Source organism: Balaenoptera acutorostrata, chromosome 3 (assembly GCF_949987535.1).
Source record: "Balaenoptera acutorostrata chromosome 3, mBalAcu1.1, whole genome shotgun sequence".
In the NCBI taxonomy this organism is placed as follows: Eukaryota; Metazoa; Chordata; class Mammalia; order Artiodactyla; family Balaenopteridae; genus Balaenoptera; species Balaenoptera acutorostrata.
Genome location: NC_080066.1, coordinates 61,114,774 through 61,140,195, shown reverse-complemented (window position 1 = coordinate 61,140,195; position 25,422 = coordinate 61,114,774). Strand labels below are relative to the sequence as shown.

The window sequence follows — 25,422 nt, the reverse complement described above, 5'->3', positions numbered from 1 at the left end:
ACACCTGACTTTTATCTTAGAGTGTTTGGGAAGCACTGCTCTAGAGAATGGTGTGCTGCGAAGTAAGTTTGGATCCAGAGATACTAGTTAGGAGGTTGCTGCAGTGCCTCAAGCAACAGACCATGAAAGCCTGAACTGACATGGTAAGAATAGACATGGATAGAAAAGGCAAAAGTTAAGGGCCATAACAGGAGATGAGTAATCAGAACTTGGAGGCTGAATCAGTGTGAAAGCTGAGGAAGAGGAAAGAGTCTAGAAGGGCAAATGTTCTTTTAAGAGTCTGCTGAAAGTTGGACCCTTGCTCTCTGCATTATTATGAGCTTTTCCATCCCTGTTTTACAGAGATGTTTCACTTATTTTTAATGTGGTTATTTTCTCATATTATTAAATATTTTATCTATAATTCCTATTTGAGTATAGAAGAAAGGATATGTACATATGTGTTTACTTCCCTATCTTGACTCAGAGCCCCTCTGCCATTTCCCCTGGGCTAAAGATGCTTCCGTGATACCCTAGGCCTGGCTCTGGTAAAACTGCTGGTAGGATAACCAATCACTACCAAATTAAATATTCATACGTACTATATGATCTCATTTATATGAAATTCTACAGTGGACAAAACTAACCTATGGTACCATAAATCAAATCAGTGGTTGCATCAGGGAGGAGGGATTGACTGTGAAAGGGGCATGAGGGGACTTTCTAGGGTAATGGAAATGTTCAGGTCTTAGTAGGTACTCATCAAATTTAACTGAATGGTATCCTTAAGATCTGAGCCCTTCACCCTATTGTAAAGTATACCTCAAATTAAAAAAAAAAAAAGCCAATAAACAAAATGTGTTCAACCCCATCATTATCAGGGAAGGACAAATAAAATCCTCAATTAAATGTGAGTATACAGGGACTTCCCTGGTGGTCCAGTGGTTAAGAATTGGCCTGCCAATGTAGGGGACACGGGTTCAATCCCTAGTCTGGGAAGATCCCACATGCCATGCAGTAAAGTAAGCCCATGTGCCACAACTACTGAGCCCGTGCTCTAGAGCCGGCGAACTGCAACTACTGAGCCCCTGTGCCACAACTACTGAAGCCCACACGCTGCAACTGCTGAGCCCACACGCTGCAACTACTGAAGCCCATGCACTCTAGGGCCCGTGGGCCACAACTGCTGAGCCCGTGTGCTACAACTACTGAAGCCCACGTGCCTAGAGCCCGTGCTCTGCAACAAGAGAAGCCACCACAATGAGAAGCTGGTGCACCACAACGAAGAGTAGCCCCAGGGCTCGAACCCATGTCCCCTGCATTGGCAGGCGGATTCTTAACCACTGCACCACCATGGAAGCCTCACTGCATCCCCGCTGCAACTAGAGAAGGCCCGCATGCAGCAACGAAGACAACACAGCCAAAAGAAATGGCTAGTATACACCCATTAGAATGACTAAAGTTTAAAAAAAAAAAACTTGATAAAGGCAAGTTTTGGTGTCAGTGTAGAGTAACTGAAATCATCACGGCACTGCACTGTGTACAAAAATTGTTCTGAATATTTTAGAAAGCTGTCTGGCTATAACTAATAACACTGAACCTACGCACACTCTGTGACCCAGCAGTTCTGCTTTTAAGCATATACTCAACTGCATGTCACATGTGCCCAAATACATATACAAAAATGTTGAAAACAGCATTGTCCAGAGTTTCAAAGTGGAAACAACCCAAATGTTAATCAGCGGTGAAACATTTAAATAAGTTGAGGTATGTAATCAGACAAAGGAATACTATACAGCAAGGAAAATGAATTAAATACTGCTACAGGCAACAATATGGATGAATTTAGGGGAAAAAATAAGCAAGAAAAGTTAGATATTATAGAATATATGAAGTGTGATTCTATTTTTATAGAACTGAAAAGAAAACAAAAGGATTCTGTGATTTTAAAAGTCAGGAGAGCCTTTACATCGGGGAAAGATGGAGAGATAATGAGTAGGATCGGCAACAGGGGTATTATGGCATGTTATAGAGCTATATTTTTTAATTTTGGAGTTATTACAATGTGTTTTCAGTTTACCATAGCTCATCCAGCTATATAGTTATGATTAGTGCAGTTTTATCTGTGTATGCTATGTACTAATACAAAGTTGTTACTATTTTCTAATTATATTGACATCCTAGCATAAGAAGAAAGAATGGTAACAGCATTATGGTTTTAAGTAAATTACTGAGCACCTAGGTTTTCAATTTTCTGATTGTTAGTTTTGTTGCAAGGAAACATTTTTTCATTAATGACAACATAAATTGTTAATTTTTAATCTTAAAAGTGTGAGGTCTTGTCTAGGATTCATGATGAACTTCTTATAGTCTCAGACTGTATTTTATTGTGCACAAAGAATGAGTAAATGAATGATTAAGATATTATACTACCAAACTCCAGACATGTACTGGAGCCAGTAATTGATAGTCCACATCAAGCAGGCAGAGCATTGTGCTTTGAACATCAGAAGAATCAGGAAAACATGTTTGACAGAGCCTGTGAATAACTCATATCTCTCCCCCAAGTACCCCCCCCCCCAAAAAAAGGCCCTCAGTATTTCAAAGACATTTCAAGGCTTAATGAACTGTAGAATACTATTAAAAGAAATATAAGGGGGTATTGTAATAGAGGGGTTGAATATTAGTTTGCTAGGGCTGCCATAACAAAGTACCACAGACTGGGTGGCTTAAATAGCAGAAATTTCTTTTCTCAGAGTTCTGGAGGCTGAAGTCCAGGGTGAAAGTGTTAGGAGGTTTGGTTTTTTTCTGAGGCCTCTCTCCTTGGTTTGTAATTGGCCACCTTCTTGCTGTGTACGGCCTTTTTCTCTGTGCATGTGCATTCCTGGTGTCTCTTCTTTTCTTATAAGGACAACAGTCATATTAGATTAAGGCCTCACCCTAACAGCCTCATTTTAACTTAATCACCTCTTTAAATTCCCTATCCTCAAATACAGTTACATTCTGAGGTACTAGGGGTTGGGACTTCAACATAAGAATTCAGTGGAGGGCGGGGACACAATTCAGCCTATAGCAGGTTGCTCTCCTGTATTTCACATATTTGATGTAGTGATTCTGTGTATGCTTAAAAACTCTTCCCTCCCCATGCCAGAGGAATGCAAAGAACTTATATATCCTTCCCACAAGAATTGTATACAATTGAGAAGTTGTGAAGAAAAGTCATAGGTTGAGTTCTAAAATGGTTACTTAATATTCTCCCTAAAGTAGGTGAAGTGGCTTTTTAAATTTTTTTAATTTTTATTTATTTATTTATTTTTAGCTATTATCATTATCATAGACTTTTTTTTTTTACATCTTTTTTGGAGTATAATTGCTTTACAATAGTGTGTCAGTTTCTGCAGTATAACAAAGTGAATCAGCTATATGTATACATATATCGCCATATCCCCTCCCTCTTGTTTCTCCCTACCACCCTCCCTATCCCACCACTCTAGGTGGTTACAAAGCACCGAGCTGATCTCCCTGTGCTACACGGCTGCTTCCCACTAGCTAGCTATTTTACATTTGGTAGTTTATATATGTCCATGCAATCTCACTTAGTCCCAGCTTACCTTTCCCCATCCCCTAGTCCTCAAGTCCATTCTCTACGTCTGCGCCTTTATTCCTGTCCTGCCCCTAGGTTCTGCAGAACCAATTTTTTTTTTTTTTAGATTCTATATATACGTGTTAGCATATTGTATTTGTTTTTCTCTTTCTGACTTACTTCACTCTGTATGACAGACTCTAGGTCCATCCCCCTCACTACAAATAACTCAATTTCATTTGTTTTTATGGCTGAATAATATTCCATTGTATATATGTGCCACATCTTCTTTATCCATTCATCTGTTGATGGATACTTAGGTTGCTTCCATGTCCTGGCTTCTGTGAATAGAGCTGCAATGAACATTGTGGTACATGACTCTTTTGGAATTATGGTTTTCTCAGAGTATATGCCCAGTAGTGGGATTGCTAGGTCGTATGGTAGTTCTGTTTTTAGTTTTTTGAGGAACCTCCATACTGTTCTCCATAGTGGCTGTATCAATTTACATTCCCACCAAGAGTGCAAGAGGGTTCCCTTTTCTCCACACTCTCTCCAGCATTTATTTTTCATAGATTTTTTGATGGTGGCCATTCTGACTGGTGTGAGGTGATACCTCACTGGAGTTTTGATTTGCATTTATCTAATGATTAGGGATGTTGAGCATCCTTTCACGTGTTTGATGGCAATCTGTATATCTTCTTTGGAGAAATGTCTATTTAGGTATCCTACCCATTTTTGGATTGGGTTGTTTGTTTTTTTGATATTGAGCTGCATGAGCTGCTTGTAAATTTTGGAGGTTAATCCTTTGTCAGCTGCTTCATTTGGTAATATTTTCTCCCATTCTCAGGGTTGTCTTTTCGTCTTGTTTATGTTTTCCTTTGCTGTGCAAAAGCTTTTAAGTTTCATTAGTTCCCATTTGTTTATTTTGGTTTTTATTTCCATTTCTCTAGGAGGTGGGTCAAAAAAGATCTTGCTATGATTTATGTCATAGTGTTCTGCCTATGTTTTCCTCTAAGAGTTTGATGGTGTCTGGCCTTCCATTTAGGTCTTTAATCCATTTTGAGTTTATTTTTGTGTATGGTGTTAGGGAGTGTTCTAATTTCATTCTTTTACATGTAGCAGTCCAGTTTTCCCAACACCACTTATTGAAGAAGCTGTCTTTTCTTCATTGTATATTCTTGTCTCTTTTATCAAAGATAAGGTGACCACATGTGCGTGGGTTTATCTCTGAGCTTTCTATCCTATTCCATTGATCTATTTCTGTTTTTGTGCCAGTACCATACTGTCTTGATTAGTGTAGCTTTGTAGTGTAGTCTGAAGTCCTCAAACCTGATTCCTCCAGCGCCATTTTCTTTCTCAAGATTGCTTTGGCTATTCAGGGTCTTTTGTGTTTCCATTCAAATGGTGAAATTTTTTGTTCTAGTTCTGTGAAAAATGCCATTGGTAGTTTGATAGGGATTGCATTGAATCTGTAGATTACTTTGGGTAGTACAGTCATTTTCACAATGTTGATTCTTCCAATCCAAGAACATGGTATATCTCTCCATCTGTTTGTATCATATTTAATTTCTTTCATCAATGTCTTATAGTTTTCTGCATACAGGTGTTTTGTCTCCTTAGGTAAGTTTATTCCTAGGTATTTTATTCTTCTTGCAATGGTAAATGGGAGTGTTTCCTTAATATCTCTTTCAGATTTCCCATCAATAGTGTATAGGAATGCCAGAGATTTCTGTTCATTAATTTTGTATCCTGCTACTACCAAATTCATTGTTTAGCTCTAGTAGTTTTCTGGTAGCATCTTTAGGATTCTCTGTGTATAGTATCATGTCATCTGCAAACAGTGACAGCTTTACTTCTTCTTTTCCAGTTGGGATTCCTTTTATTTCTTTTTCTTCTCTGATTGCTGTGGCTAAAACTTCCAAAACTATGTTGAATAATAGTGGTGAGAGTGGACAACCTTGTCTTGTTCCTGATCTTAGAGGAAATGGTTTCAGTTTTTCATCATTGAGAGCGATGTTGGCTGTGGGTTTGTCATATATGGCCTTTATTATGTTGACGTAAGTTCCCTCTATGCCTACTTTCCGGAGGATTTTTATCATAAATGGGTGTTGAATTTTGTTGAAAGCTTTTTCTGCATCTGTTGAGGTGATCATATGGTTTTTCTCCTTCAAATTGTTAATATGGTTTATCACATTGATTGATTTGCGTATATTGAAGAATCCTTGCATTCCTGGGATCAACCCCACTTGATCATGGTGTATGATCGTTTTAATGTGCTGTTGGGTTCTGTTTGCTTGTATTCTGTTGAGGATTTTTGCATCTATGTTCATCAGTGATATTGGCCTGTAGTTTTCTTTCTTTGTGACATCTTTGTCTGGTTTTAGTATCAGGGTGATGGTGGCCTCGTAGAATGAGTTTGGGAGTGTTCCTCCCTGTATTCTATGTTGGGAGAGTTTGAGGAGGATAGGTGTTAGCTCTTCTGTCAATGTTTGATAGAAGTCACCTCTGAAGCCATCTGGTACTGGCCTTTTGTTTGTCAGAAGATTTTTAATCACAGTTTCAATTTCAGTGCTTGTGATTGGTCTGTTTATATTTTCTATTTCTTCCTGGTTCAGTCTTGGAAGGTTGTGCTTTTCTAAGAATTTGTCCATTTCTTCCAGGTTGTCCATTTTATGGACACATAGTTGCTTGTAGTAATCTCTCATGATCCTTTGTATTTCTGCAGTGTCAGTTGTTACTTCTCCTTTTTCATTTCTAATTCTGTTGATTTGAGTCTTCTCCCTTTTTTTCTTGATGAGTCTGGCTAATAGTTTATCAATTTTGTTTATCTTCTCAAAGAACCAGCTTTTAGTTTTATTGATCTTTGCTATTGTTTCCTTCATTTCTTTTTCACTTATTTCTGATCTGATCTTTATGATTTCTTTCCTTCTGCTAACTTGGGGGGTTTTTTGTTCTTCTTTCTCTAATTGCTTTAGGTATCAGCATAGGTTGTTTATTTGAGATGTTTCTTGTTTCTTGAGGTAGGATTGTATTGCTATACACTTCCCTCTTAGAACTGCTTTTGCTGCATCCCATAGGTTTTGGGTCTTCATTTTTTCATTGTCATTTGTTTTTAGGCATTTTTTTATTTCCTCTTTGATTTCTTCAGTGATCTCTTGGTTATTTAGTAGTGTATTATTTAGCCTCCACGTGTTTGTATTTTTTAGATTTTTTCCTGTAATTGATATCTAGTCTCATAGCGTTGTGGTTGGAAAAGATACTTGATACGATTTCAATTTTCTTAAATTTACCAAGGCTTGATTTGTGACCCAAGATATGATCTATCCTGGAGAATGTTCCACGAGCACTTGAGAAGAAAGTGGATTCTGTTATTTTTGGATGAAATGTCCTATAAATATCAATTAAGTCCATCCTGTTTAATGTATCATTTAAAGCTTCTGTTTCCTTATTTATTTTCATTTTGGATGATCTGTCCATTGGTGAAAGTGGGGTGTTAAAGTCCCCTACTATGATTGTGTTACGATTGATTTCCCCTTTTATGGCTGTTAGCATTTGCCTTGTGTATTGAGGTGCTCCTATGTTGGGTGCATAAATATTTACAATTGTTATATCCTCTTCTTGGATTGATCCCTTGATCATTATGTAGTGTCCTTTTTTGTCTCTTGTAATAGTCTTTATTTTAAAGTCTATTTTGTCTGATATGAGAATTGCTAGTCCAGCTTTCTTTTGATTTCCATTTGCATGGAATGTCTTTGTCCATCCCCTCACTTTCAGTCTGTATGTGTCCCTAGGTCTGAAGTGGGTCTCTTGTAGACAGCATATATACAGGTCTTGTTTTTGTATCCATTCAGCCAGTCTATTTCTTTTGGTTGGAGCATTTAATCCATTTACATTTTAGGGAGTTATCAATATGTATGTTCCTGTTACCATTTTCTTAATTGTTTTGGGTTTCTTATTTTATGTCTTTTCCTTCTCTTGTGTTTCCTGCCTAGAGAAGTTCCTTTAGCATTTGTTGTAAAGCTGGTTTGATGGTGCTGAATTCTCTTAGCTTTTGCTTGTCTCTAAAGGTTTTAATTTCTCCGTCAAATCTGAATGAGATCCTTGCTGGGTAGAGTAATCTTGGTTGTAAGTTCTTCCGTTTCACCACTTTAAATGTGTCGTGCCACTCCCTTCTGGCTTGTAGAGTTTCTGCTGAAAGATCAGCTGTTAACCTTATGGGGGTTCCCTTGTATGTTATTTGTTGCTTTTCCCTTGCTGCTTTTAATATTTGTTCTTTGTATTTAATTTTTGATAGTTTGATTAATATGTGTCTTGGCATGTTTTTCCTTGGATTTATCCTGTATGGGCCTCTCTGTGCTTCCTGGACTTGATTGACTATTTCCTTTCCCATATTAGGGAAATTTTCAACTATAATCTCTTCAATATTTTCTCAGTCCCTTTTTTTCTTTTCTTCTTCTTCTGGGACCCCTATAATTCCAATGTTGGTGCGTTTAATGTTGTCCCAGAGGTCTGTGAGACTGTCCTCAGTTCTTTTCATTCTTTTTTCCTTATTCTGCTATGGTTAGTTATTTCCACTATTTTATTTTCCAGGTCACTTATCCATTCTTCTGCCTCAGTTATTCGGCTATTGCTTCCTTCTAGAGAATTTTTTTTGTGTTTTTGAAGATAGTTCTTTTATTTATTTATTTATTTATGGCTGTGTTCGGTCTTTGTTTCTGTGCGTGGGCTTTCTCTAGTTGTGGCAAGTGGGGGCCACTCTTCATCGCGGTGCGTGGGCCTCTCACTATCGCGGCCTCTCTTGTTGCGGAGCACAGGCTCCAGACGCGCAGGCTCAGTAATTGTGGCTCACGGGCCCAGCTGCTCCGCGGCATGTGGGATCTTCCTGGACCAGGGCTCGAACCCATGTCCCCTGCATTGGCAGGCAGATTCTCAACCACTGCGCCACCAGGGAAGCCGAGAGAATTTTTAATTTCATTTATTGTGTTGTTCATCGTTGTTTGTTTGCTCTTTAGTTCTTCTAGGTCCTTGTTAAATGTTTCTTGTATTTTCTCCATTCTATTTCCAAGATTTTGCATCATCTTTACTATCATTACTCTGAATTCTTTTTCAGGTAGACTGCCTATTTGCTCTTCATTTGTTTGGTCTAGTGGGTTTTTATCTTGCTCCTTCATCTGCTGTGTGTTTTTCTGTCTTCTCATTTTGCTTATCTTACTGTGTTTGGGGTCTTCTTTTCGCAGTCTGCAGGTCCATAGTTCCCGTTGTTTTTGGTGTCTGCCCCCAGTGGGTAAGGTTGGTTCAGTGGGTTGTGTAGGCTTCCTGGTGGTGTGGACTGGTGCCTGTGTTCTGGTGGATGACGCTGGGTCTTGTCTTTCTGGTGGGCAGGACCGCGTCTGGTGGTGTGTTTTGGGGTGTCTGTGACCTTATGATATTAGGCAGCCTCTCTGCTAATGGGTGGGGTTGTGTTCCTGTCTTGCTAGTTGTTTGGCATAGGGTGTCCAGCACTGTAGCTTGCTGGTCGTTGAGTGGAGCTGGGTCTTCGCGTTGAGATGGAGATCTCTGGGAGAGCTTTCGCTGTTTGATATTACATGGAGTCAGGAGGTCTCTGGTGGACCAATGTCCTGAACTGGGCTCTCCTACCTCTGAGGCTCAGGCCTGACATCTGGCCAGAGAACCAAGACCCTGTCAATCACATGGCTCAGAAGAAAAGGGAGAAAGGGAGGGAGGGAGGGAGGAAAATAAAGTTATTAAAATAAGAAATAAAATAAAATTATTAAATATTTAAAAAATTATAAAGTAATTAAGAAAAAAATAAATAAAAGAAAGAAGAAAGCAACCAAACCAAAAAACAATTCCACCAATGATAACAAGCTCTAAATACTACACTAAAAAAAAAAGAAGAAGAAACCGACAGGCAGAACTCTAGGACAAATGGTAAAAGCAAAGTTATACAGACAAAATCACACAAAGAAGCATACACATACACACTCACAAAAGGAGAAAACAGAAAAAATATATATATACCTATATATAAAAAAAAAGGAAGAGAGCAACCAAATCAATAAACAAATCTACCAATGATAATAAACTCTAAATACTAAACTAAGATAAACATAAAACCAGAAACAAATTAGTTGCAGAAAGGAAACCCCAAGTCTACAGTTGCTCCCGAATTCCACCTCCTCAAATTTGGGATGATTTCTTGTCTATTCAGGTATTCCAGAGATGCAGGGTACATCAAGTTCATTGTGGAGATTTAATCCGCTGCTCCTGAGGCTGCTGGGAGAAGTTTCCCTTTCTCCTCTTTGTTCGCACAGCTCCTAGGGTTCAGCTTTGGATTTGGCCCTGCCTCTTGTGTGTAGGTCGCCTGAGGGCATCTGTTCTTCACTCAGACAGGACGGGGTTAAAGTAGCAGCTGATTAGGGGGCTCTGGCTCACTCTGGCCAGTGGGAGGGAGTGGTACAGAATGCAGGGCAAGCCTGCGGCGGCAGAGGCCAGCATAACGTTGCAACAGCCTGAGCCGGTGCCATGTGTTCTCCCGGGGAAGTTGTCCCTGGATCATGGGACCCTGGCATTGGCGGGCTGCACAGCCTCCCAGGAGGGGAGGTGTGGATAGTGACCTGTGCTTACACACAGGCTTCTTGGTAGCTGCAGCAGCAGCCTTAGCATTACATGCCCGTCTCTGGTCCACGCTGATAGCCGCAGCTCACGCCTATCTCTGGAGCTCAGTTAGGCAGTGCTCTCTCCTCGTGCACCCCGAAACAATGGTCTCTTGCCTCTCAGGCAGTTCTAGACTTTTTCCCGGACTCCCTCCCGGCTAGCTGTGATGCACTAGCCCCCTTCAGGCTGTGTTCACGCAGCCAACCCCAGTCCTCTCCCTGGGGTCTGACCTCCGAAGCCCGAGCCGCAGGTCCCAGCCCCCACCTGTCCCAGTGGGTGAGCAGACAAGCCTCTCAGGCTGGTGAGTGCTGGTCGTTACCAGTCCTCTGTGCGGGAATCTCTCCGTTTTGCCCTCCACACCCCTGTAGCTGCGCTGTCCTCCATGGCTCAGAAGCTTCCCCCCACACCAACCCCCATCTCTGCCAGTGAAGGGGCTTCCTAGTGTGTGGAAACTTTTCCTCCTTCACAGCTCCCTCCCAGAGGTGCAGGTCCTGTCCCTATTCTTTTGTCTCTGTTTTTTCTTTTTTCTTTTGCCCTACCCAGGTACGTGGGGAGTGTCTTGCCTTTTGGGGGGGTCTGAGGTCTTCTGCCAGCGTTCAGTAGGTGTTCTATAGGAGCAGTTCCACGTGTAGATGTATTTCTGATGTATTTGTCGGGAGGAGCGTGGTCTCCACGTCTTACTCCTCCGCCATCTTGAAGGTCTCCACTTTTTTTAAAAAAGGTACACCTAACTGGTTAGATATTAGATTATCTTCTATTACTGAAGAAAAAAGTTCTAGCAAAGGAAATCTTTGTGGAAGTCAGTTTGTCTTGTTAAGTGGTAATTAACATTACAAAATGATCCAGTTTTTTAAAGTGTTGCTAAAAACTTCTGTATGAAATGATTTTTTCCTATGCTTGGAGTGCTTCATCCCTTTCCCTTTTCTTTTGCCTGTCTCAAAACCTCAACTTTCTCAGAAAAGCCTATGCTGACCCTTTCCCCAATATACAGTTGATTCCCCCACTGTTCTCATAGAGCACCTTTCCTTTTTCTTCAGAGTACTTATTATAATTGAAATTGTTTTATTTATATTTATTTGATTAATGTTGGTCTCATCCACTAAATTTTAAGCTTCATGGGGGACAGCAAGTATGATTTTTTGTTCACCACTTTTGACCTATTGTTCCCAGCACTGAGTAAGCATTCAATAAGTGTTTGTAGAATAATTGAACCAACAGAATATTTCACACTAGAACTAAATATTTCATTTGGTTATAATTTTATGCCTGGGAAATGGGGCTAATTTCTTTTTGTATTTCTGTTTAGAATGTGGCAGATCAGATTGCATTTCAAGTTGCTGGTGGATTAACAGCCCTTGAACACATTCTTCAAGTAGTGGTCCCAGTCACAAATGTGAACACAGTTTCACGAATTCCTCCTAAGTAAGTATAGTTTTTTAATCTGTCTTTCACGTTTCATTTGTGAGTCATTTCTGCCCTATGGTTTCCATGTGGGAGACCACAGGAAAATTGTATGTGTATTCAGGCTTGAATAGCAAAAGCTTACACTCCCCATTAGGGAGAAAAACAGAGGTGCTCGACTTCATTTACAAAACTCAAATTGAGTTTAAAAAGCCTTATGAAGGAAATTTCTTTGGTCTGTGACCTTTTCTAATCCTAAATCTAGAAGAACTGATGAACTTGTGAGAAGTTCTAACTGCTTACAAAATTTGAACAGAAATGAATAGTAATAACAGCTAACTTTTTGTATTGCATACGAAAAAGGAGGTAAGTACATTGACAAAGGCCTGAGCTGTGAAATTTGAAGAAGTCCCTAATGTCCAGGAAGAGCAGTCTGAGGTCAAGACTGACATAGTCTAGAGTCCCAGCCAAATAGTTGGGAAGTGGATTGCAGTTTGGTCTTTTAATTGCAAATTGCTCTGTCGTAAGGATCACGTGCAGCCTTTAGACCCAAGAACTACTTTCTTATTCTTTTAAGTCACCCTTTGGTCCCTGGCCATCTAGGATGTAGTAGCTGACCGCATTATTTCAGAAGTATTGTATTCCTGAGTTGTAACATGCACAATTTTTGGATATTTTGTGGAGACTCTTATTTACAGGGTTTAAATTAGAAGTTTTGATAAAAGTTCGGTTATATCACTGAGAAACTTTTAAATATTTAATTAACTCTGCAAAAGTGAGTGCTTCATTTGTCCGCTGGATACAACAGAAAAAAAATAATTCCAAAGGTATATTATCTTTCTTCCTGAGAGACATTTGGTAAAATAGAAATAGCACCAGCTTTGGAGTCAAACAAACCTGAATTCCAGTTTTAACTCTGCTGGTTACTAGTTGGGAGAACTGGGACAAGTGCCTTAATCTTGTTGCATCTGTTTCCTCATTTGGTCAAACAGGGGTAATCATATTCACCTCACAGTGTGGGGATCAGTTGAAGTAATAATGTATGTGAGAGTTCTTTGTAAACCTTAAAGTGTTATATAAATATTAGGTGGCAGTTTTTAAAGTAGTAATCTTGCCTGGTTTAAGACAGTGTTATCTATTTGACGTGAGAGATTTCTAAGTACAGACTTTGATACTGAGTTAGTTTGGATTCTTTTGCAATACTGACAAAGTAGAGATTAATGAAAGAAGGTATAGGTGTCCTTTAAAGTCAGGATATCTTTCTTTGGAGCAGAAAACTGTACATGGGGCAGTTATAGCACACATATAGATGTTCTAACCCAGAAGAGTTGCTATTCCTTATCAAAGTAGACTTTACTGACAGTGTGTTGCTTGGCATGTTGTCAGCACTCAATGTATATTAATTGGCAGAGAGAGAGAGAGGAAGGAAAGAATGAAACACAGTAAAATGTTTGAGATAAGAAAGGAAATGGCATTTGATTCTTTGGGACAGTGCTTTTCATAACTGTTAATAATTCATATTGTTCATCTTAACTGCACCTGTAGTTTTTGTTTTGTTTCTTTTTTGGTTTCGTTGTTGTTGTTGTTTTGTTTGTTTTCTGGTAGGCTGCAACACACATGACCCTGAGCTCCCTTAATGGTAACCTAGATGAAATGCCTGTTTCCCAAAAGCTACCTTTGTCATTGTGGCAAAGGGCATGTTCTGGTGCTTATTTGTGCCTCTTGTTTAGAGAACAGAAGAGGTTTCCATAGTTCCCAAAAAGACCTAAGTAAGAATTAGCACACCTGCTTTGGAAAGGAGCCATGGAATCCTGAAAGTCCAGATCAATGCTTCTCAGCTGGCCACAGTGCCAGGATTGAGAGTTTGTTTCTTCATCTCATCTTAGGCCAATAGGCTTGTGTTTTCAGCCAGGTACTGCTTACTGAGTGAGGCCAGCACTCAGGGCTGTGGGCATCTAGCATTGACTCTAAGATTCTCCTGTCTGTCCTTAGCACAGCTCAAGATCATGACTCTACTTCCTAAACTGGCCTCACTTCTCCGGGCTAATGAATTAAGGTTATGCTGCTTACTTGGAGACAGGCAAGAAAAATGCCACAAGTACATTAGATTTAAATGTAGACTCAAAGCACACTGGTGGGCCTGAGTCAGCAACTTTTTCATATTCCTTCTAACTGCTCTCTGGCCTTGGGACTTCCTTTGCTCTCAACTTGCCCAGATCCTCCCCTTCTATCCCTGTTGAGCTCCCAGCCCTCGTCATCATGAAACTTCTGCCACCTTAGCACATTTTGTTTTCTGCCTCCTGTGGCATTTCATGGCTCTTACCTAGAGAGACTGTATTTTGTTTTTTTGTTTTTTTGTTTTTTTACTATCCTACAATAGTTCATTTTTCTCAACAATAAACAGGAAAAGATTTGAGAAGTTGCAGCCACTGTCTAGTAACATTTATCATGTGGATTACCTATGACTGCAAGCCTAATGTTTCACTGCCCCTGCAGCCCCAGAGCTCTGTGAGTGGAAAAACCAACTCCCTGATCCTCTTTCCTCACCACTTTGCCCATCTTCCTTTTTACTCCACATGGTACCTCAGCAGTTGTTCTATAATTATTGCTAGGTAACTCCCTCTGAGTGAATATTTTGCTTCCAGCAGATTTTTTTAGTGTGAAATTGAGAATTATACCCACTTATGAAAATTTAAATTTTTGAAACCTTTCTGAATCTTCACTGGGTTGTTTTTCTTTTTTTTAGAAACAGAGAAAGCCCATAATCCTGCTTGAATCCTTTTCAAATTATCACTGGTTAGGTCCCATTTGTTTATTTTTGTTTTTATTTCCATTATTCTCAGAGATGGATCCAAAAAGATATTGCTGCAATTTATGTCAAAGTGTTCTGCCTATGTTTTCCTCTAGGAGTTTTATAGTATCCAGTCTTACATTTAGGTCTTTAATCCATTTTGTTTATTTTTGTGTATGGTGTTAGAGAATGTTCTAATTTCATTATTTTACATGTAGCTATCCAGTTTTCCCAGTACCACTTATTGAAGAGACTGTCTTTTCTCCATTGGCTATTCTTGCCTCCTTTGTTGTAGATTAATTGACCATAGGTGCATTGGTTTATTTCTGGGCTTTCTATCCTGTTCCATTGATCTACATGTCTGTTTCTGTGCCAGTACCATACTATTTTGATTACTGTAACTTTGTATTATAGTCTGAAGTCAAGGAACCTGATTCCTCCAGCTCCATTTTTCTTTCTCAAGATTGCTTTGACTATTCAGAGTCTTTCGTGTTTCCATACAAATTTTAAAATTTTTTGTTCTAGTTCTGTGAAAAATGCCATTGGTAATTTGATAGGGATTGCATTGAATCTGTAGACTGCATTGTGTAGTATAGTCATTTTAACAATATTGATTCTTCCAATCCAAGAACACTGTATATCTTTCCACCTGTTTGTGTCATCTTCAATTTCTTTCATCAGTGTCTTATAGTTTTCAGAGTACAGGTCTTTTGCCTCCTTCAGTAGATTTATTCCTAAGTATTTTATTCTTTTTGATGTGATGGTAAATGGAATTGTTTTCTTAATTCTTCTCTTTGATCTTTCACTGTTAGTGTATAGAAATGCAACAGATTTCTGTGTATTAATGTTGTATCCTGCAACTTTACCAAATTCACTGATGAGGTCTAGTAGTTTTCTGGTAGCGTCTTTAGGATTTTCTATGTATAGTATCATGTCATCTGCAAACACTGACAGTTTTACTTCTTCTGTTCCAACGTGGATTCCTTTTATTTCTTGTTCTTCTCTGATTGCTGTGACTAGGACTACCAAAACTATGTTGAATAAAAGTGGTGAGAGTGGACATCCTTGACTTATTCCTGATCTTAGAGGAAATGCTTTCAGCTTTTCACCGTTGAGTATGATATTAACTGTGGGTTTGTCATGTACAATGGAATGTTACTCAGCCATGAAAAACAATGAAATAATGCCATTAGCAACAACATGGATGGACCTAGAGATTATCCTACTAAGTGAAATAAGCCAGGCAAAGACAGTTATCATATGATATCACTTATACATGGAATCAAAAAAAAAAAGATGCAAATGAACTTATTTACAAAACAGAAATAGGCCCACAGACATAGAAAACAAACTTATGGTTCCCAAAAGGGAAAGGGTAGAGGAGGGATAAATTAGGAGGTTGGGATTAACATATACACACTACTATATATAAAATGGATAACCAATAGGGGCCTACTGTATAGCACAGGGGACTATGCTCAATATTTCATAATAACCTATAAAGGAAAAGAATCTGAAAAAGAAGATATAGATAGATAGATAGATATAGATTTATAGATTATATAGATAAAACTGAACCATTGTGCTGTACACCTACAACTAACACAATATTGTAAATCAACTATACTTCAATTAAAATATATATATATCAATTATTACTGAAAGGACTTGGTCAGGAGATGGTATTCTAAAATCAACCTTTTTAACAAATGTGCTCCAGTAAAATTGTTTTCAGTGCCAAGAAAGATCACCCTGAAACAAGACAATTTTCTTTCTTTTTTTAAAAAATTTTTATTGGAGTATAGTTGCTTTACAATGTTGTGTTAGTTTCTGCTGTACAGCAAAGTGAATCAGTTATATGTATACATATATCCCCTCTTTTATTTATTTATTTATTTATTTATTTATTTATTTATTTATTTATGGCTGTGTTGGGTCTTCGTTTCTGTGCGAGGGCTTTCTCCAGTTGCGGCAAGTGGGGGCCACTCTTCATCGCGGTGCGCGGGCCTCTCACTATCGCGGCCTGTTTTTGTTGCAGAGCACAGGCTCCAGACGCGCAGGCTCAGCAATTGTGGCTCACGGGCCTAGTTGCTCTGCGGCATGTGGGATCTTCCCAGACCAGGGCTCGAACCCGTGTCCCCTGCATTGGCAGGCAGATTCTCAACCACTGCGCCACCGGGGAAGCCCTATCCCCTCTTTTTTAACAAGGCAATTTTCATTTCATGTTGTATCTACTTTTGGAATGACTCATGTTATTCTGCCTCCTAATTTTACTTGGAGAAAACAAGTACAAAACAATGAATGACATATTCTAACCTTTTCTTTGGTTTAGGCTAATAACAGTTGTTTTACATAGCTTTTTTTTTAAATCAAAGCATAGTTTATTTACAGTGCTGTGTTAATTTCTGCTGTACAGCAAGGTGATTCAGTTATACATATGTACATTCTTTTTTATATTATTTTTCATTATGGTTTATCACAGGATATTGAATATAGTTCCCTGTGCTACTAGGACCTTATTGTTTATACATTCTGTATATACTAGTTTGCCTCTTAACATAGCTTTTAATATTTGAAAATAAATGGTAGTTTGTCATTTTCTTAGGGCAAAAAGAATGCCCCATGTTATGTAAATAAGAAGATGGATCTGCTGTGACCTAAACTTTGTGTTGTGTTTTTATAGTATATTTACATAGTGGCAATGATAACAGAAGTGAGAGTTGACACTTGCTGGCATTCCACATCTCCAAGCCCTTTTTAGGCAGCAGTAAATGTTCATATTTTATAAAGAAGCCAGCAAACCTTTTGGACCCCCAAAAATGATACTGGGCTGTCTTTCCCAGGTTGCCTTTTACTTACCTGGTATTCCTAGTTCTTGACAGGTACTCATGGACAAAAAAGGGGCCAAATAGTTAAGCTATTCTACTTAACTATTTTATTCTCTAAGCTGCTCTAGGTTGTTCTGTAGCAGAACTAACCAACCCCTCTTTCTTCTCCATCAGCCTTGCTTCTCTTCCTCCATTGTCCCTCTGGACACAGTTTTTTTATATGGAAGTAGTCTTATCAACATGGAGCAGTGCAGACCACATGGTATAATGGAGAACAGACAGGCTCTGCAGTCAGATCTGAGCTTAAATCTCTGCTTTTCACTTGGTAGCTATGGGATCATGGGCTAAATTACTTGTTATAACAGAGCCTCAGTTAAATGGTAACCCTACCATGTAGGGTAGGGCTTGTTGGCTGCTAAAAGTGTGTGTATTTATTAAGTGCTCTGCACAAAGAAAGCACTTAGTTAATATCAGTGGGGTTTTTCTGGTAGTTGTTATTGTTTTGACTCCACTTACCCTACTTAATTAATGAACTTTAAATCCCTAAGTCTGTGTCACTTTGGGTTATAAGAATCTATGATCTATTAATTTTACTTGGTCATTTGTTTTTTTCACCCTAAGTCCAAACTTCATCCTGGTTAATTTTGGCCCAGCCTGTCAAGATCCTTTTTGGATCCTGATTTGGCCTCTAGTTTAGTTTCTTTTTCTTTAACTTTGTGCCACTCCTGAAGTTGATCTATAAAAGATATGTATCTTCATCTAAATCATTGAAGAAATATCAAACAGTTTAGAGAATAGTCCAATTTAGCACTTTATTAATGTTGCCAAGTACTCCATTTGTTGTGTTATCTTCTCAGAGATATTGTAATTCCTTGGGATCAGAGACCATAGTAAATACATTGATTATAAATCATATGGTATCTTAATAAATATCATTTGAATACATGAATGAATTCGTTTTCTGAGACATGGAAGTAAAGCAGTAAAAGAGCACACTGCTTCAAATACTTGGCTCTGTGGACTTAAAATATGATCACATCTCAATCTTAGCCAAATAGGACCTACTGATTTTGACCACTCTGTTAGCTAGACTTAAGGCAATATTTTTTTTTATTCCATCTTTAAACTTCTGTGAATTTGTATGTCTTATATCTGTAACTGCTTTCCTCAGAAGGTCAAGGGGAATGCTAGAACTATATTCTTGGTTGTTGTCCTTATCACAGTTTTAGAATCAGAGTACACGGGTTTATATAAGATTACCCCCGTTTTAATCTATGATGAAAAATAAATTCTTCCTGCTGCTGTGGCTTTTATAAAGTATACCTCTCTATTCATATCAAACAAATTAAGTTGCTTTTTTGCTTCTTTAAAGTATATACATTTATCTATCTAGTAAATCAGTCTCAGGTAGAACAATAGTCACTGAATACAGTAAAAATAAATAAATTTAGGATGATGTGAGGTAGAGCCTTGCTTACTAGGAAGATCACAAATTTACTCTCCAAAGTAAAATAACATAAACTTGTGCAATTTATCTACTTGGCAATATTGCGTTTGCTTGATCCTTTGAAGTTGGTGGGGAGGCAGAACTTAACATTTATTGAGAGCATCCTCAGTGCCAGTCACTGTGTTAGATGCTTTGCGTGGCTTCCCTTGTTTACTCCTCACAGTCACCAGCAGCCATGTATGTGACCACTGCCAGAATGAGGGTCAGGAGCAATGATGTTTGGGGCATGACTGCAACCTGAAAGATAGCCATGATACTCTTTTTTCAAAGAGTGTTTATTCTTTCCAAATGGCAGAGTGTTCAGAATTACTCTCCCATGATTATTGAGGTTTCATCCCTAAAGGTGTCTGTTCCTTTTTCTTGGTCTAGTGATACTCACAGGGTAGCGACTGATGCAGTTCATTTCATAGTGGAAAAGGGATATCCCGTTGTATACCAGAAGCAGGTAAATGACGTAGGGCTTCTGATCCTGATACCCAGGGAAACTGTTCCCTAGGGATTCCTTTCTTGGGATCAATTGTATTTACGTATGGACATGGGAATGGGATTGCCACATCTAGGAACCATTTGAAATAGACCTTGTCCTTAGGGAACTTACAGGGAAATGAGGTGGGTTAAACTCTAAATATCATTAGTACTAGCCTGCTGTGTTACCTTTGTGGAGTAGCCAGCCTGGTGGTATATGTAAGCTCTTCATAAAAGGAACATTTTGTTACGTATCTAATGTCTGCAAGCTTAGTTTCCTCAGATGCCTGGCCTCATGTGCCTGGCCTATAGCTTGCTTCTTATTCTGGTCTCTTGACTCACTTGTCTGTTCTCTTTGGAGCTCATCTATTGTTAAATCTTTGCCTTTCTCATCAGTTTGTAACACAATCCAGACTCCGTTAACCCGTTCTCACCATGAGCTTCCTTCCCTACTACCCTTTATTTCTTCTTGGCTTGTCATATTCACTTCATATTCACCTCAACTCCATTCCGATTTGTTGTTCCCTTTTTCTGGGTGTTATGAATACTACATGTTCTAGGCATTGCAGCTGTGCCTCTTCTAAGCAGCTATATTTTATGCCATAGGATGTTTCCCTCAATGGCCATAGCTGGTTAAACCAAGAATGGACATTTGACGCAAAAGCAGCCAATCTATAGACCAGCCAGCAATATCAGACTTAAAACGCAGCCCCCAAAATTAAACTGGTCCAGTCAAGTTTCTCTCTCAGGAATTTGCAGTTGGAAAATTATAAAACTCCAACCCATTTTGTGTGTGTGTGTGTTTGAATTTGAAAAATCATGTAGAGTAACTTCTGGGACGGTCATTACAGGGCTATGTTCACTCCAAGTTTAGCAGGACTAATGAAGGCCAGTTGGAGGGAAAGGAGGAGACCAGAACTGCTTCATGAGAGAAAAGGAGGCTGGAAATGAGAGTAGGCCCAGTCCACAGAGCTGGCATTGTTCCTGCCCTCCTGAAGTCTGGTAGTTCATTTTCTCCTGGATTCACGTGAAAGTTCCCAACAGCCTTACAGTAAATGCCTCTTTTTACTTGACATATTTTGAGTAAATTTCTGTCCCTTCCAACCTAGAGCCTGACACTTTTAAATACGAATATTAAAGATTTTTTAAAACTCTAGATTGGGTTGAAAATATGGGACTATGTTATAGAACCTTCCTTGCGACCTCATAGAATTGTTTTTCTAAATTCTTTCATACCAAGGAAGAATGAATGAATGCCCACATTTTAAAGTAGAAATAGAGAAAGCACGTTTTACAAGTTCTCTAGGGTATAGTTCTTTATGAACATTAAATGTTTCTACAAGCTGGGACTGGCTGAACTTTCCTTTTTTCTCCTAACCCCGGTTTGGAGAATCTGTATAGAAAATTATATACATTAAACATTCTGTCCCTGGATGCTAAGGCAAGCATACTTCAAGTAACATACTCTAGAGTGCAGAGCGTATTTTCAGGATCAAAGATTGGAAGACGTATTGTGTATTGTTCTTTAATAACAGTACATAAGTTCTGCAAGAACAAGTAACAGTACTACTCATGTTCTTTATAGCCCTCAAGTGTTAACTTTCTTGGTTGGCCCTTGGGTCTCAGATTGATTACCTCATTATTAACTTTATAATTAGGACTTAGTTTGAATCCCAGTAGCACTGTCTTATTTTTACAAAAACTAGAAGTATATTTTCTTAGACTCTATTTTCTCAGACTTGATCATAATGGACCATAGTCCAACTTTTTAATAAAAAATGTTTGTTCATGATGAACTTAATCATTACACTAGTTATCTTCTAAAATTAGAACCAGTTGCCTGTTTTGAAGCTGAGGTTAAGATGTTTTGAATGTGAGGAGATTGCAAGAGCAGTCACCCCCAACCCCCTACTCAAGTCCTGACAGCATGATGCAGCTCAGAATGTTAATCCTATACTACAAGGTAAAGCTTTATTATATTTTTAAGAACTGAATAATATGCCTTTATTTTAAGATTTAACAGTGCAGTTTCAACTGCTAGGAGAAAGATATAGCATTGGTAAAAGACAAATGATTTTTTTGTTAAGTCATTTTTATAGTACTTAAAAGAAGGAAGAAAAACGTTGACTTATTTCAGTTCAAGCTTTTTCTGGACTTGCAATTTTGTTCTTCTCAGGGAAACCACACAATATCTCCATATTATTAAACATCTATCCCAAAGCATGACATAGTCAAGTACCTGATGCAAGTTTCAGAGCATTGCATTATCTTATTCCTCTCTCTCTCTCTTTCCCAATAAGAAATGCAAAACTTCATTCTAGATGGGGTTGTTGTTTTACCAAAATTGCACTGGTAGATGCTGGATTCATGTTTTCTGATAAAATTTGCAGTTTTAAAACTTTTTTCTTAGCCCAGTCTACATTAAGGCATTTTCTTTCCATGTATAAAGTTCTCAGGTAATATTTTGTTGGTTGAACATTTTTGGTTACGTTTCTACTTAAGAAAATCTTTGACTTGGACTGTCACTGTTAAATAACTCCTGGGGCGTTCGTTACTCACAACTTCTTTGAGGCTCTAACTTGCTTGCTATTTCCTTTACACTAATGCCTTCTCCAGGGAATCATTTTCATCAAGCCTAGCTATTGATTCAGAGATCAGGTTATTGCCTTACTGAAAATAAAAATTCATATAAATAGTTCTCAGCATTGACATTTGAGTTAATATAAATACAAATCTCTCTCAGTTTTTCAAATTTATGCATTCCAGCAAAGATGGTTGTAAAGCTAATTTCTATTAAGTGAATCCTATTTTCTTATTAATTTCCTTCTAAAATCAGCCATGTATTTCTGTGAGGAAAGTGTCAATGCACTAAACAATTGAGGTAGAGTTTGTGACCAAGTCCTTTGGTGTTCTAGACAGTGTAACACAGCAGTCTTACTGAAATACTCTGTAGCACTTTCAGAATTATGAACTATGTAGCACTTTGCTAACTTTGTAACCTCTTTTCTTTTGTTACCATCTGGGACTTAGATTCTTGAGAAACACCTAAATAGGATGAAGATTATAATATCACATTTTACAAATATGTATACAGTCTAACACATAATGTATTTTAGGCTAAAATCTACTTCTATAAACATATTCACTTTCCCACTTGATTAGTTCTAGAACTGAAGCCAGGAATATCTGTATTTAGAATTAGAGAAGAGGGAATATAATGCACTAATGGATTAAACTCAGCTGGGATTTAGAGTCAGAGCATTAGAGTTCAAATACCAGCTTTGCCAGTATTTAATGTGAGACCTGTCTCTTAAGACCTTATTGTGCTGTAGTATTTTTCATCTGGGAAATGGGGAAAAGATTTCTATCTCACAGGGTTGTTGTGAAGGTGAAATGCTAATATGTAGGAAAGGGCTTTGTGAATTGTCACACTCTAGCATGGGGTACCAGTGGCACTGGGTCAGAATGCGGGATTGCCCTGCACACTGCAAGGTGTGTAATATCCCTTGGCCCGTTAAATATCTCTGCCCTCAGTCATTGTGACAACCTAATATGTTATTATACCTTTCCACACATACCTAGGAGGTTGGTACAATTCTGATTGAGAGTTGTGTGCAGAGCAGTAGACTTGTGGAAATAAAACATTGTCCATACTCTCAGCGGGCTCATTCATTAAGAGGTGAGCTAAACAGGGGAAGAGGTAATTTAGTATGATGTGCTAAGTATAACTATAGAAGTATGCACCAAGTACAAAGATAACATGAAGGATGGAGTAATTAACTGCCATAGGAGGACACAGAATCTTTCCTGTAGGATATGCCATCTAAATTGAGTTTTAAAAGATAGATTCAGAGTTTGCCAAATTAACAAATCCTGCTAGGCAGAGAGCACAGCATGTGCAAGATCATGGAGGCCTGAAATAATAGGATGTGCTTGGGAAGCTGTACACATTTTGATATTCTTAGGACACAAATGTTCTAATAAGAGGAAAAAATATTAGAACACTGTCAGTACAATATAAAAAATAATTAAGTCTGAGTGAATTGGACAAAATGACTAATTCAGGGAGAAGTAAAAGGCATTTATTCCTTATTTATTTCACATTTTGGCAAGAAAAGTTTATATCTATTTCATTCACTCATCTTTCTATTAGTGCTGCCACTATCTTAGTTTAAGCCTGTATTGCTTATGCTATTTTAACCAAAGAGGAATTCAGTCATTTAATATATTCTTTTATTGCCATGTACTTAGTACTTTGTTTAGTATTGTGGGTAAAAGATGAGTGAGAGAGAGAACCTTTACAAAGAAGTTGTTTTGAATCCCTGCAAAACACTTGGCATTGTCAGAAATACAAGAGTAATAAAACTTTTATAAATATATTACATTTATTTAACAGAGTTTTTGGCTTGTCTTCACCAATTTATCACATTATATAAATGAAGAAACTAAGGCTTAAAAAGACTGAATGATTTACCATCAGTTATCATACTGGCAGCTGGACTGCGCATTCTATTCTGGTACTCTTCCTTCTCTACTTTATTGCCTACATGATATCACCAAAGAGAGATATTATCAGTCTGCAGGTATTTGTTAAATTTCTTCTGAGATATGTGAGATTTTTATCTTCAAAGAGCTTACATCACAACTGGAAAGATAAGACTAATCAGTAAGTTACTCTACACCACACAACAAAAAAAATTGAATTATTGAAGGTGTATGCAGAAAGTGCGATTTAATTTAAGTTTGAGTCTATAAGGGTCCTCAGTGGATCTCTTACAAAGCTGGTATTTACAGGGTAATGATGGCTATACTTTTGTTTCTGATATGTGAATATTTAACTTTTAAAAATTTAATAAAAATTGAATATTTCTTTGATATCTTATAACAAATTACTGTCATCATTCCTGTGAGTAGCTTGGGGGTTTTTTGTTGTTGTTATTTAGTTTATTTGTTTAGTTTTTTACTTTTGGTGGAGGTGGTATTGTTTGGTTGATTGGTTTAAGGTTTTTAAACCAATTATTGTAGTGGCTTATTGGTGTGGGTACAGAAAATGCTTGTGGAATGATTTTTCCCTCCTAACAGGTTAGGAGCCAAAGAGGGACAAGAGGAATGATCTAACAGAAATTGGGAAAGATGAACCAAAACTACTTGTAACTATCTGTATGTATGAGACAGAATGTTCAGAGAAGATCTAGCAATGAAGTCTAAAAAAGCAGTGCAACGTTTCTGTGTTACCTTAAACACCCTTCTCATGACTTAAATCAGGTGGCAAATATGGAGTAAATTTATCATAAGACTTAGTTCCCATCAGTAACAGATGTGGGAACTATAGAGGTGGGAACCATGCGCCACCCCATGTATCTGCTACATTATAGCCCCTCATTAAATGTTAATAAAATGGTATTTGCCAGTGTGGGTGAAATTTAGGATACAATCCATTGTTAATAAGCAATTCCTTATTTCTAGGCAGGATTATTGTAATATAATTCTAAATGTCTATTTTTAGATCAAGGTTTACTAGAAGTGAATAACTTTCCCCAAGACAATAAAAGTAAAAACATTGTTTTGCAAGCTAATTAGCCATAGTGATTGATAAATACTCATCTCCATTTGACATATTGAGGCATTTTGTTTATGTCTCAGAAGGCTGAACAGAAATGGTTACAGTTGACAGCTGTTGTACCACTAATAAGATTAAAGTAAAGAAATTAGTTGTGTCGACTTTAATCTGCTGTTTAACGCTGCAAACCACCTGGGGTCTTATCCAGAGCCAACGTGTTTAATTGTGACTTTAAAATTATATAACCAGATCCTACTTAAGAACATATCTAAAGACTTGCTAATCATAACTGTCTTGTTATTAGACAAGACAGAGTTTAACACTAGACTTTAAAATTAATGTTTTAATTTGATGCTCATCCTACATTTTTAAATACATGTTTGTAATCTTTGAAACATAACACCTTCTCAGTGGGAGGTTAATTTTAGGAAATGCAGGAAGTCTAATTAGGTTGTGCTTAAAATATATATGGTTTCGCATTTAAAATTAGAATATGTCTCTGTGGAATAATTAAATTGCCTATCTAATTGTCCCAAATTCACCAATTAAAGAAGAACCCTTGAAATAACATATCTACTTGAAAGTTTCTTACTCCTGCTCTGAGGCATCATTATACTTAGGAAAATCATTTAATTAAAATATTAATCTCAG

General features: G+C 37.9%; 1 protein-coding gene across 3 annotated transcripts in view; it reads left to right on the top strand.

Annotated features, from left to right (window-relative positions):
• Nucleotides 1-25,422, top strand: part of SCAPER (S-phase cyclin A associated protein in the ER) — a 473,879-nt gene that overhangs the window by 313,238 nt on the left and 135,219 nt on the right. For all 3 annotated transcript variants that reach the window (XM_057544059.1, XM_057544058.1, XM_057544060.1), the window contains exon 24: nt 11,526-11,641. In XM_057544059.1, coding sequence (XP_057400042.1) covers nt 11,526-11,641 — 116 coding nt within the window. The remainder of the gene's footprint in view (nt 1-11,525; nt 11,642-25,422) is intronic.